The following is a 15,413-nucleotide window of genomic DNA, read 5'->3' on the forward strand; positions in this document are numbered from 1 at the left end:
CCATCAGTAAAGCTCCAACACTTGACTTCCATTAGTTTCGTAGTTGTCTGTCTGTATAAATAAATGTATATCGCCAAATTTGTTATTAAACACAAAACTCAAAATCATTTGCATCAATTGTAGCCGAATTTTTATTTCAAGAGCTTTGCTAAATATTCTTATTTACATATAATATAATTTAATTATAAATTTACAGACGTCGAGTGCTGGAGGGTCTCGCGGTACTTCCAGTGCTCAGAGCCTCGATCAACTTCTGGAGCGGCAATGGGAGCAAGGATCACAATTTCTAATGGAACAAGCGCAGCATTTCGACAGTAAGCACAGTTTAACACACCTTACATGACACGGTATGACAGACAGTTCCTACTCGATACACAGACACACAAACATACAGACACGCATAGAAGAGTAATTAGCTTGATTCACAGAAATAGTATCAACACCATGTATAAGGAATTTTATCTTTCGTTATTTTGAAGTAAAAGTTTTTTACGCATGCTTGACTTGGGGAGTAAGCTGGTGAATTTGTGACGAAAATGTTACGAAAAGTGTGTGAGATATAAGTTAGATTGAGCTAAAGAACTTTTACTTCAGTCGTGTGGTCTAAAGCACACTCGTTTTTATTTACTAAGGGGTTCTCTATCAAATAAGTCCGCAAATAAGAGGGGCCTTAGTTTAGCCTGACGTTAGGTATATTGACGTGTGAGTGACGAGACGGAGAAAAATTGATGAAGTTTGAAAAATTGAAAATTGTGAAAAACCTAACTTAAACACACATTTAAATATACAGACAAACTATTATGATTTTTCTAGCTGACACGGTCGAGGTCGTTCTACCTTATGAATAGGGACATCAACGTCACCTAGGTTCTAGGGGTATACAAGTACCTTTACGACCTATTCTAAACCTTCCGAATGTACATAAAATATTCATTAATAATTGTGTTTGCTGGCAAACGAAAAAAACCGACTTCAATTATATCGACAAGTCATACAACGTCAGTAGATGAAAAAATAAATAACGAAAGCACTAATCACCACTACAATTTTCGAATGTTCCCTTCGATTTCTCTAGGATGCCATCATCACATCATGGTTTCCTTATCATATATCGAAACGGCTTGACCGATTCTCATGAAATTTCGTGTGCATATTGGGTAGGTCTGAGAATCGAACAACATCTATTTTTCATACCCGAAGTTATGGGGGCGATTAAGGGGGTTAATAATATATATGGCAAAACAACGTTTGCGGGGTCAGCTAGTCGCTATATATAAATGATTAATAGATATGTATAAATGAAATACATTCTAGCGTCCAACCAGCGTGCACGAGCTCCGAACCAAGATTAAAATCACACTCATAAATGATTAAATATCTTTTAAAGATTATTCTTTTTTATAAATATTTTTAATAGCTTAAAAATATTATATTTGAATTGAATTATAATTGAATTTACATTGAAATTATTATAATCTATTAATAATACAAAAATCTCGTATCACGATGTTAGTCCGGAACCTACTGGACCGATTTTAATTAGTTTTTTGTGCATATATTTTAACTTTGTCCAACTTAAAATATAGATCATATTTTTATCACTAAAATTATTTAAAACGTAATATATACCATGTTTTTTATCTTCATTTCGCGGAGCTCGATATTTCAACATTATCTACGAATGACTCGTCGACGAGACTTGAGTTAGACATTCATTGAGATTGAAACAATATTGAAAATATCCCGTTTTAAAATAATTTTAGTAATAAAAATATGTCCTATATTTTAAGTTGGTTGGTTAAATTAAAATCTTAAAAGGCTATATTTTATTTCGATATGTATCTCTACTAATATTATAAAGCTGAAGAGTTTGTTTGTTAGTTTGAACGCGCTAATCTCAGAAACAACTGGTCCGATTTGACAAATTATTTTAGTGTTAGATAGCCCATTTATCGAGGAAGGTTAGGCTATATATCATCATGCAAAGACCAAAAGGAGCGGAGCACCAATGAAGAATGTTTCAAAATCGGGGGTTCTTTTTTTTTCTTTTGAGAGCTTCCGCTGCGTGCGCTGTGAAAAAAGTTAAAATTTCGCAAAAATCATGTATGACAGAATAGATCTCCTTTAAAAGTTCTAAAAAAAAGTCCGCGACAGTATATATCTATCTTTTAAGGTTGGCTCACTATAACCTTTTTTATGCTAACCAAGTTTAGAACACTAAAATAATGCATTATTTGCGAAGATGTTTTTATAAACACGATATTAATCCTTATCTAAATAAATACGTTATTCATCACTAGTATTTCATTTAAAACAAAATAGCCTTTTACATAATTCGATTTCAATTAGTATCTCAGGAGATATCGCAGTTTTAAAATAATATCGCAGCAAAATAATAATCAAGTATTGGGCACGCCTCTGTTCCACGCGGACGAAGTCGCGCGCAGAAGCTAGTAATTATTATATTCACGGCACGAACTTCGCTAGGTCAGCTAGTATATCTTCTTCTATAATATAATAATTGTGTTTGCTCGCAAACGAAAAAAAAACCGACTTCAATTACATCGACAAGTAATACAACGTAGATCGACGAAAAAATAGTCAAGCAACTACGCGTTATTAAAGATTACTCAAAAAGTAGTTATCAGATCTCAATAAAATTTATATGTTACCACATGATAAACATCAGCTTTCGATTAAATTAAAAATTATCAAAATCGGTACACCCAGTAAAAAGTTATTACGGATTTTCGAGAGTTTCCCTCGATTCCTCTGGGATCCCATCATCAGATCCTAGTTTCCTTATCACGGTACCAAACTAGGGATATCCCCTTTCTAACAAAAAAAGAATTATCAAAATCGGTACATCCAGTAGAAAGTTATGCGGTATAATACAACGTAGGTCGACGAAAAAAGCGTCAAGTAAAAACACATTATTAGATATAACTCGAAAAGTAGTTGTTAGATCTCAAATAAATTTAAATGGGACCAATTGGCACACACCACCTTTCGATTAAAATAAAATTTGTCGAAATCGGTCCACACGGGCAAAAGTTCTGATGTAACATACATAAAAAAAAAAAAAAAAAAAAAAAAAAAATACAATCGAATTGAGAACCTCCTCCTTTTTTGGAAGTCGGTTAAAAATGAGTCGCTGAATGTGTTGCTAAGCGCAAAACTCGAGAACGGTTGGACCGATTTCGCTAATTCTTTTTTTAAAATGTTCCTTGAAGTACGAGGATGGTTCTTACGGAGAGAAAAATTCTAAAAAAAAAATTTAAAATTTCCTGAAAAAGTCTAAAAACAACACTTTTCTATACTCCCATACAAAAGATTTGTGATAATACTTAAAAGTCACTGTTAGGCGATACGAAGTTCGCCGGGTCAGCTAGTAAATACATAAATGTAATCCAATCTAACGTGTATCATTCCCTCACAGTAGCGTCTCTCCTCTCCTGCCTGCACCAGCTCCGAACCGAGAACGTCAGGCTCGAGGAGCACGTCGGCAACTTGCTCCAGCGCCGGGACCACTTGCTCGCGGTGAACGCGCGGCTCGCGATACCACTGACGGCGGGTGAGTTACTTGCTCCGGTGAGCACGTGCTCGTGTCGTGCGGGTTGCATGTGAATTACTTGCTCCGGTGAGCACGTGCTCGTGTCGCGTGAGTTTCGTGCGATTCGCTCGCTCCGGTGAGAACGTGCTAGTGTCGTGCGAGTTGCATGTGAATTACTTGATCCGTTGAGCACGCGCTTGTGTCGTGTGAGTTGCGTATGAGTCAGTGACGTGATTGTATGTCTCGTGCGAGTCGAAATTACATTTGAATTTGAAAATTATAATTATAGTTAGTTTTCGATAAATTAATTTAGATAACCTCGATTACTGTATTAGATTTAGATATTGATTATTCTGAAGTGCGTACGAGGGTGTCGAAATAACGCACAAGTCAAGGATCGTGGTTCGATGGGTACGTTTTTTGAATGATATAATTGTTTTATAGTCTGTTCAACGAGAAGAGATACCAAATGTAAACAAAGCCCATCATTTTTTCGTAGCGACGACGGAACAAACAAAATGTAGTCTATCTCTTTCTATCTTGTTTGTTTGCTATCTGCTGCACGTCTCTCTGCAAGGTCGAACGATATTTTAACTGGCGTTGAAAACAATCGGACAGCGTACGGCCCTTGGAATTTGTATTATTTATTTTTATTTCATTTCGTGTCCTGAAGCGCTCGGGTGATTTTTATATTTCGATAATTATTATTTAAGAAGTATCAAATCTTAAATACATAATTATATTTAATTAATTATATTTAATTCAGTAATTGCAAAATATAAATATATTTTACATTTAAAATTTTTGTGTATGTAAAAAAAAGGTTACAAAACCCTGCATAGTTGAATGACCTCGCATTTGGTTTGTTTACATTTGGTATCTCGGCTCGTTGAACGCACTATAGTAAATACGCACGGGTGAGTGATGTATTTGTAAATGGTCGTGTGCGTAAATGAGTGCGTGCATGCGTGCGTGTGCGTGTGTGTTGTGTGTGAGGTACTTGCTCTAAAGTGCGTACGTGTGAGTGACAGATACATATGCCTAAAGTTGTGGTTTAATAGATGCGCATGTGTACGTGACATATTCTAAAGGCCCTAAAAACAATTAAGCGTCTTTTATTCAAATAAGTTTAGAGCGATTCCCTTGTATCACTTATAATTTTATGCATTCATATTTCTTTTTATATCTGAAGCCACAAAAAACAACGTTGAACTCACACTTGTGAGTCACTTGTACCGATGACTTTGTATTACTATAGAGTTGAAATTATTTCTAATTTGCTCTATTGAGCAAGTTCTGTCCCGCTTGCTTCGTTGAGCACGCGCGTGTGCTACGAATACCGGTAATGTTACTACATATTTTAGCTATATCTCTGTCTTAGACCGAATTCTGTATTATTTATATATATTATATGTATCAAATTGTATTATTCTCATGCTTAAACTAGCTTTGATTGACAGAATTTCCAACACAAAAAAAAACTTCTTAAATTTTTAAGCTTTGTATGTAGTTCTTTTTGAATACAGAATTGGATCTCTTATATTTGGTTACACCGTACACTGTCTCCACGCTTTTTATATGTGTAAAAATATAATTATATGGTATATATTAATTTTTATACGATGACTTTATACTAGTAACTTTGGGTTGAAAGTCGGTGCTAAAAACGCGGTTAATGTTACTGCTAAACTTTTCATTTCTGGAGCTTCTTAAGAAACGATATTAGACTCGGGGTGTGAATATCAATGAATATATTTTGAATGAAATCTTGTGAAATAGTAACGTTATACAGTAATCAATTGTGTCTAAGTCATTCCTAAGGAGCTAACTCAATTCGCGTGTCGGTTCTGACACACTTTCTTTTTACATTTTGTAGCAATTTTACATTCTAGCTTGTATTTTTTTTTTTATTACTCGCGTTGTTAGTGGATGTTTACTTGTTTTTGTATGATGTAGTTAGTAATTGATGTTAATTTACAGTGGTGCCGGGTCCAGGGGAGCCGCCTCGTTGTCCGCGCGAGAACGGAGGCCAAGTACGCGGTCCGCAGGGTCCCGTGCGACCCAACGAGACCATCACATCTGACCGACAACATCAGGTATCATTATTCATTTAAAACGTAACAATGACAACTTTCAAAATGAATAAAGTCCATTTTCGCAATTCTATTTACGATGAAATTGATAAGTTAATTCTTTTGTAATACGCTGTTTTTTTTTTTTCGAATAGTGACAAAAAAAATATTTCAATATATTTGCACTATATGCCGCCGCGTTGGCGCAACGGTTACAGCCATGGATTGTATTTGTTGTGCTGGCGGTTGCGGGTTCGATCTCCGCACGTGATAAACATTTGTGTTGGCCATACAGGTGTTTGCCGTGGTCTGGATGTTTGTGCAGTCCTTGTGGGTCTCCCCACCGTGCCTCGGAGAGCACGTTAAGCCGTCGGTCCCGGTTGTTATCATGTACACCTGATAGCGATCATTACTCATAGTAGGGAATATATCCCCAACCAGCATTGGAGCAGCGTGGTGGATTAAGCTCTGATCCTTCTCCTACATGGGGAAAGAGTCCTATGTCCAGTAGTGGGATATTATAGGCTGAAGCGTTGCACCATATTGGATTTCATTTGAATTTTTTTTTTTTTTTAATATTCCGACTACGAAAATTCAATTTAACTTTGTGAACTATGCCGTTAATCATTCCCTCGCTTTATCGTAAAACATTCCCCCACTCTAGCTAATTATGCGCGAGGTGCAACAGAAGCCCAGCTGAAATGAGCCCGAGGCGCTCGACGGGGCTGAAGACCCGGCGCTGCGCACCGTCCACACGTTCATAATGCTCGAACGGCGCCGCCGGCGGGACTTCACCATCGACGCGATCCTGAACTACGACCCCTAGGCCGTATTAGAACACGCGGCCGTACCGCCTCGAGTGGCTGTCGCACCATTGTGTACTGACGTTTTAACGATTTGGGCTATATTGAAACCTGTGGCCGTATTAAGTACAGTGCGTCCAGACGATTTACCCGAATTGGATGTGTAATCTGTGGTCGTATTAAAATAGTGGCTTTAACATCTCCAGTGCGTCCAGGCGATATAGCTATTTAGGCCATATTACATCGTGTGGCCGTATTAAAACCAGTAGCCATCTTAACACCAGTGCGTCCAGACGATTTAGCGAATTGAACTGTGCAACGTTAACGAGAAACGATAACCGTGCGATTTAGTCTTAATGTTTCTTGTAATAGTTAATATTTCACGTAACCATTCATTCAGACCGTTCGCTCATTCATTTAGTTATATTGGGTGGGTTGCTCGTACATGTCCTAATCAATATCTTACCAAAGATTCGTATAACGATTAATAATATAAAATTTCATGTTTTATATTTGGTGAAATAAATTAAACATCATCAATTAGTTAGTTTGACAGAGTGAGGAATCAGTCACTTCACCTGGAACGACTGTACGACCGTACCGACGACGAGTCGTAGTTTCACCCGTGACTCTTTCGTCAAATTCTGTCATTATCGGTTAACTAATTTAATTATAATCGTACTTTAACTTGTCATCCTATTCTATCGTATCGAGCAGCCTACCCTCCAATCACTCATTCCCATTACGCGATCACCACGAATTCTACCATACATACACAGTCACTCAGTCACTTAATCGCTCAATCGCTCAATCACTCAATGACTAAATCACTCAATCGCTCAATCACTCAAAAGCCCAATCACTTATTTACACAATCACTCAATCAATCATTATCATCAAATGTTAATGCTCGAGCAGAGCCGGCGATGCAATGCAACTTTTCCATCGACAGAAAACTACTATAACTTAAATCTAAATTTTCTATAAACAGGATAATTTAACGAATCTCATACAAATAAAGAATTTTTGTTCTTAACAATTTTCTATTGAAAAAACAAAAAACGATTTTTTTTTTTTAAATACAATTAGAAGATTTTTAAAATTTCAAATTATTTTATATTGATAGATCCGCTTCAAGACTTACAACTCGATTTTATATGTACTTACATTTGGCTGTTGAGTAGGTGCTTGTATTGAGTGAATTAATAAGTGGATGGGTAACTTATCCTCGAAATTGGGGGTTCATATCCCATTTTAAGGATAATGAGGTGTTTGGGTAGTTACTAAGAAAATGGGGGGGGGGGTGATTTGTTCAGGTTAAGTGGGAGGGTGGGTTATAGATGTGAAATGTTACAGGCGTGGTTACGGTTAGCTGATTCTAGTTAAATCGTCGCTAGTATGTTGGTATGCTTGATATTGCCAGCCACATGTAGTCGAGTTAAGTCGTTTTAAAGTTCAGATCGCTGTCTAAGCTCGACCATCCAATACGCGTTACATGGATACTAGACTTACCTATAGACCAGACAATTCGCTTAAAACTAAGAATGAATAAGACGTAGCGCGTAAATTTGACGATTAGTTATCTAAAATTATGATTTTTTTTTTGACTCTGTAGATAAAACGAAATTAACGTTTTTTTTTTTTCTCTTATTTCAGTTGATTATATATTATATATTCTGTCTACATTCTCTGTTCTATGAGTTTAGTCGACCCCATGGATTAGCTGAGACACATGGAGTGATATTAAGAGTTATCACGATATTCTTTCAGAGATAAGTCAAATTTTATTCAATTTCGATTGAGCTACGGCGACGTAAATTTTCATTTCGATAAATGTAAAACTTTGTATCGAAATGAAACAAGTCGCTAAAAGTGTAGTTCTCGGAGTCATAACTTTATTGTGTAAATAGATTTTCAGTGTAAATATCATGTAGTAGATTTATTATTGTCTAGTCTATGGGGTTGTCTAAGAATTGTCTACGGTCCTCTAGGTCTGAGTCAGCTACGTGTGTCCAAGTCGCGTCCCGTCATTCTAGATTAAGACGTTTAGGTTAAGATGAATTCACGCGTCTATTGTACGATATATCGAATACTTTTAATTGTAAATTGTAATTAGTATAGTTTAATTTAATCAAGCTACGGAATTATGGATTTTCGATGTTCCAACATGTTAGGACATGAAAAACCGCTTATAAGCAAGTTTCATTACAACGAAAGCTATACATCTTAAGAACGCTAAGTGCAACGGGCGAAGTTTCGCTAGTTATACAACTAGTTTAATATATAATTTAAGTGACGGTTTATATTCGAACAAGTCAATTCGAGACTTAACGTCAAAACGACCATTAATGATAAATATATATTAAAATGAGATCAAAAAATAATTTTAAATCGATGAGACAGTCCAAAATTGATATATTAAACGTAAATATTGCCTGATTAAAATCCTGCATCGTGACGAATTCGAAAATTCTTATGTAATCGCTATATAGTAAATTAGAGTAGGTATTAGTGTATAGATATGGACAATTTAAACTACGACTGTTTAGAACGTAAGTGACTATAAACTGAAAAAAAGAATTCAAAATCCTATTATGAATTGTTTTCGATCACTGAATTTTTTTGTTAAGTTATTATCCGGCGAAAATATTTCACATGAGATCCAAAGAACTATAACGTGTAATTGTAATCTACGGATATATTAGTGATTAAGTACGATTAGATTACCAAAACGGACCTACCCGAACGTAGATTATGACGAAATACAATCTTATACAACAGGAGACGAGCGCGTTACCTTGTCTTCGAAATTAACGCTACAGAGTATCCCGTATCGGTAATAATGTATAAAAATGAATACGATCAATTATTAGTCATTCTTATACATTTTTGACTTACGAAGTAGCTTAACTTTAAGCTATTCACTGATATAACAAGTTTAAACTCGGATTTTACACGTGGACGATTAAAAGTCCCCAAGGAGAATAAAATATTGGAAATGCAGGAAATTGTGTTACGGTACAATGAAAGTAAAGATCCGTATAGGCCGGGAGGCGAACGTCGAAATCGATTAGAGTATTTCACGATTTTTTAACCGCGAAGGTTGATTTGCTTATGAGATTTGTTGATACTGTCAGCCGTGTGAAGACAGGCGGAGGTTGATGTCTAGAGGATACACGTAGGTCGGCGGGTGCGGGGCGGTATCCTCGATATGTTTATTTATTAATACGTGTCCTATAAATCTGAATGTATCGGTGTGACCATCCATATTTTGAACGAGTTTTATAAATATACTTTAAAAATAATTGAATTATATTTATAAATCCGTTAATCCTTCGATGTTAATGTTCATTATTATTGGAATAGTTTACATTTGTGCGTATTTTACATACATTACTTTGGCATTGTATCTGTTCAATTACATCTAAATTCGATAGTCGGAATGTTTGTCCGTATTTTCAATGACCTTATGAGAATCGCGTCCACTAATTGGTATATAGTGAAAGTATATAAATACGCATAAATAAAAACCCACCTATATAATCTGAATGTTGTCATTTTACGTATATAGGTGTTGTCGACGTTCAAATAGTATCGGTGTTGCGTGTCCATTTACAATATTCATCTCATTGTCATTAATCAGATTCGGTGTTATGTGTCCTTTACAATATAAATTTTAAAATACTTTGTTATTTCCTTAATACTTATTTCAAAATTTTCGTCTCCGAGTTTTTTTTTTTAATATATTTCATAATCATTTTTTTTAAATATATTTCTTTACTCCATCGAATTATTATTAATCGATCGGTAAATGTGAGATTTTAATTTTTTTGTGTCGGATGATAATTTTATTGTTTTTTTTACACGTAATTTACCGTTTTGGTACGACTATGTTTCATTCGTCAAATATATTTTAACCTGACTTATATTACATGGATGAGTATATCTTGATAATTTATGGGTAATCTTTAAGCGTAGCGGTAACCGTTAAGCTTAATGTAAGGTCTTCTAATGGAACCGTTAAAATATATAATAAAATTATATATTATATATAATACAATGTTGCTATATCAGGATTGTATAATCGGACCAATTATCATGTACTATAAATACGATTTTGATTACATTTAAATTAAGATTGAATCCCGCAATGTGACAAATTCTTATCCTTCATTAAAAAAAAATAGTAACTACTTTCCTGGATCGGTGGTCAATACATTTACAGGGTCGTTTGCTCAAAAACTATTTATATTAAAAAAAAAAAAGAAATTTAAATGATTCGATAGCGTGCTTGACGGTTGCCGCTTATACTATTTACTAGACCTTAGTCCTGAATGGTCTGTGTTTAGATAAGTAATAGGTAAATTAATTGTTAGTTATAAGTCTATACTATGCATGATCTCAGTCGAATTTTAATATACGCCCAGCGCGCATTCCAATATCGATGGAATATTTCAAAACAACAATTTCAATCACTATTTAAATTTTTACATGAATACTACATATTTCAATTTGTAATTGAAATTTACTGTAATGAAAATTAATTCAATTCGAATTTCAGAAAGTTACAAAACAATATATGAACGGTAATGTAGTGCGCGCTGAGCATATTTCATCATTTACAATCAATCATTAGTTTCGGAATAGATTATTGCGGAAGTCTCATTGAAATCGTACGAAAGCGAGTCACAAATGTATGCACAAGGATAAATTTAAAAAAAAATATAACGCTTATATCGATGTCATTTCCGTTATCTCTGTTCCGAGACGTTAAATAATCCACTGTAACGTGTAGTTAAATGTTTTAAAGTAAATTTATACGTCTAACTTATATATCGACAAAATTATCGTACGATTTATAATCATATATTTATTAAGTGTTTTGATGTAAAGCTTGTTCGCTTTTTATTATTAATTTGTGTAAGTTTTGCGCAGAAGTAAGCGTCGTACGTAATTTTGTCTTTCAGGATAACTGTAATACGCTTGACTTATTGGCATGACATCGTTGGCAAAATAAATTTCTCGTATAAACACCATTGGCATTTTAAATGACACTTAATTAAAAGCGAGAACGGATATGTCAACGCTGACCGGTCAATATTTAGTCTTTGATGTTAACGTATAAACATACTTTGTCTCCGTGACTATTTATTGTCGTTTTTAAATATATCTGTTTTTTTTTTATTCGATTTCATTTTAATATTGTGACAACTGGACAGATCCGAGAGACAATGTGATAAATAACAAATTTTTAGAAAAGTCTATTCTATTCTTTTATTTAAATATTTTATTTAATGGGAGTTTAATCACTTAGTGATTATGTCACCCTCGTAAATGAAATTATACAAACAAGTACATTGGATAAAAATTTATTCATTTATATGAGTAGATAATTGATACCTAAAATAGCATTTAGCTATTTTTGAAAGAGCTTTTTCAAAAAAGTAAAATTTTGATATTTCAATATCGTCTCTCGGTAGTGTCTAATCTATATAGTATGTTATATATATATTATATTATATAAATGATTTAAATAAATTGTAATTGAATCGAGAGTGTTTTTATTCTCAAACAATGGGCTAATTTTTCTTTTATATATAAAAATGTATCTAACAACGATTTTATTGTAATTATTATATAATTTTAAATGCATTTGTGTACTGTATATCAGTCAATTACCAAAATCTGTATTTCCATTTTACTTTCAATAAAGTTAATAAGTGTCTGATGGTCTATTATTTTATTAAAACCTCGTCTTTATATCGTCACATATATTGTGCTATTAAAAGGAAAAACTATTTCCCATTTTCGCAATATTTTTGTTGTTATCTGTTATGTTCTTTTTTGTGGTAGCGAAATGCTATAAAACCTCTTTGTTGAATAGTCTATCCGAGACTAAAGTTTAACTGTTGTTTATACTAAATAATATGAACCATTATTTCCTTAAACTCTTCGGCCTTTAGTAAAATATAGTGCAGCATTAATAAATATATCACACCGGGTTAAATAAAATGTTAAACGTATTTATTATAGCCTACGTAATATACGTATAAGTTCGTCTAATCTGCCATTTTTAAGTAGTTTGTTTTAAAGTCCCGTCAAAATCGGTCCAGCCGTTTCAGAGAGATTAGCCGGAACAAACAGACAGACAAAAATTGTAAAAAATGTTATTTCGCTTTATATACCGTGTATACTCCATCCATGTGCATTTAATAAAAAGCAGCTATTTTAATATTACAAACAGACACTCCAAATTTATTTATTTGTATAGACTAGCTGCCCGGACAGACTTTGTTCTGTCGAAAGTTAATAGTAATTTTTGTTTTTTTTTTTGTATTAATGTTTTCAAGCAGTATTGTGTTCCTGTTGGTGAGTAAGGTGACCAGAGCTCCTGGGGGGATTGGGAATTTGGTCGGCAACGCGCTTGCGATGCTTCTGGTGTTGCAGGCGTCTATAAGTTACGGTACTTGCTTACCATCAGGTGAGCCGTAAGCTTGTTTGCCGACCTAGTGACATAAAAAAAAAATTAAAACCTTCCTTGGGCTTTAAGGAACATACAGAAAATAAATTAGCCGAGTTGGACGCGCCATTTTCGAGTTATGCGCTTAGCAACATTCATTTTTATTTATATAGAAGACAGCAGATCATAGTCGAAATTTGGATCAGCACGTCTGGAGAAGTACCGAAATCTGACAGAATATTTCAGCTAGATAATAATGTTCTTAAGTAGTTAGTGTTCCCGTGGTGAGTACGGTAACCGTGGCTTTCAGGGAGTATGGGCAAACGATAGCGATGCTTTGGTGTTGTGGCGTGTGTAGGATACGGTTTCTGCTTACCATAAGGCAGATCACATGCTTATTAACCACTTTTGTAGAATCAAAAAACAAAAAAAAAAACACGTATTTCACTGTTTTTTTTTTTGCGATACCACATCTCCATAATTTTTTTTTATCGAGTCTAGTGCCAACTACTACAGACTGTTTTCTGCAACTGCGCAGGAAGGTATTGTGTGAAATCTGATCTGATTTTTAATTTTGTAGTTTTTGTTTTATCAAGAAAACAAAATTATCTATCCGAGTGAATAGGTTTTTAAAGTAGGTAACTAATGTATATTAGTATTTTTTTAAAATATATAATATATAAGTTACGTCAGAAATTAAAACAAAAATATTTTAAATCGGACATCTAAAAATAAGTAAAGTTCATTTATTGTTGGAAGTTGTTCCGAGTAATACTCTACCATGACATGACGACACGTGACGCGTAGCGGTCGCAGCTCTGGCTGTTGCGCTGCGGTCGCGGGTTCGATCATCGCTCACAACAGACATTTGTATCGGCCATATATATGTGTTTCCGGACCCCGACACAGGAGAAAATTTCACCGGGGGCCGTTGAGTGTGAACTGTACATTATTTGAAAAAGTAGTTTGAGTGTCAACTGTACATTTTTTAGAAAAAGCCTTACAATTATTTTATATATCATTTTATAGATAATTGCTTGCTCTACCGGCATCAACAACTAAAAAATTTGTTATTGCTTTTTTTTTTGGAAATTAATTAATCATAAAATTATATATATGACGGCTTTAATTTTGAAACAAAGTCAACATGATTGACGTTCGATAATTTTTTGTTCAATTTCAAATCAACTGACGAATAAATACTTTTTTGTAATTTTGTAAAGTGATAATTATTACAATTATTTAATGCGAATTACTTGCACAGATATAGCTAGTATATATATAAATCAGCCGTCTAAATGAAAGTAAACTAACTCTTATTTTAGTTATCTTGCCACTTGATACCTGCCCAAGTGTCACATGGAGAACCTCACAAGTACCCTGCGTACTCATAGCACATGAGACACTACGGAGGGTTCTAAAGGTTTCATCTTTCAGAAAATAAGTTATGTTTTATCGCTATTATATATAATTTATTGTTGAATTGTTGATTGTGATAAAGGGCATTATGGGACTGGCATTTTGCTTAGCTGTAAAAAATCCCATAAACAAAGTAGAAAAAAAAATATTAACTAAATTATGAGAAATATATTAACTAATGACTGCGGCCACCCCTACCTGCAAGTTTATATTTGTGAATTGCAAAAAGTGAATATTTTAAATACATTTTTGTAATTATCCTTATTAAAAAAAAATAGCCAATTATTAACGAGTTTACCTTCTAATATTATCATAGATCAATATGTGTAAAAGTTAACTCGACCAGTTTTGAAATTTCCCTCAATTAAGCTATAATTGAAATATTATATATATTAATATATATTGAATTAAAAACCACCAAGGAAATATTGAAATTAATTATTAAGAAATGTAGGTAAACGAAAACACCAAACGTTTAAACATTTATTTTATTTAGAATCGTCATACAGTTATAATATAGGTACTACAATGACATTTAGTTAATTAAGTCTGCGAAGCTTGAAGAAGGCCATTCACATAGATGTGCACGAACTGAGATGGTCGCATACGTTAGTATTCGCCAGAACACGTAATATCTTTCCACATTTAATCCACTTCCGGTATCAAGGTTAGTGCAAATGTCCTTACAAGAATGGCTTCTTCCATCAGCTACAGACTGATTGACAAAGATACAACATTTTTTTTTAATGAATTAAACATTAAGGTAACTTATTATTATGGTACTTAGAAACATATAGTCTGGATTGTGATTCTCTATGACATATTATAAATATATATTTATGTAACTAGGTCGGCAAACAAGCGTACGGCTCACCTGATGGTAAGCGATTACCGTAGCTTATTTATAGACGCCTGCAACACCAGACGCATCGCAAACGCGTTGCCGACCCTACCCTCAATCCCTCAGGAGCTCTGGCCACCTTATTCACCAACTAGAATACAACGCTTCTGATCTTCTGTAAGGTCGAAGTACTACCCCAAAGAGCAACACGGTGCTCTATGTACTATCCCAATCGGCCTGCTCCATATTTTGAGCAGGAAATTTT

At 34.2% G+C, this 15,413-nt stretch overlaps 1 protein-coding gene across 1 annotated transcript in view; it reads left to right on the forward strand.

The window, feature by feature from the left end:
- The window catches only part of LOC123668471 (protein AF-10), a 49,886-nt gene extending 43,561 nt beyond the window's left edge, over positions 1–6,325 (forward strand). Inside the window, 4 exon segments of the mRNA XM_045602201.1 lie at positions 197–314; positions 3,440–3,574; positions 5,534–5,649; positions 6,290–6,325. Of these exon segments, the coding sequence (XP_045458157.1) occupies positions 197–314; positions 3,440–3,574; positions 5,534–5,649; positions 6,290–6,325 (405 nt within the window).
- The last annotated feature ends 9,088 nt before the right edge of the window (positions 6,326–15,413 follow it).

The sequence above is a fragment of the Melitaea cinxia genome, chromosome Z, assembly GCF_905220565.1.
Source record: "Melitaea cinxia chromosome Z, ilMelCinx1.1, whole genome shotgun sequence".
NCBI lineage: Eukaryota > Metazoa > Arthropoda > Insecta > Lepidoptera > Nymphalidae > Melitaea > Melitaea cinxia.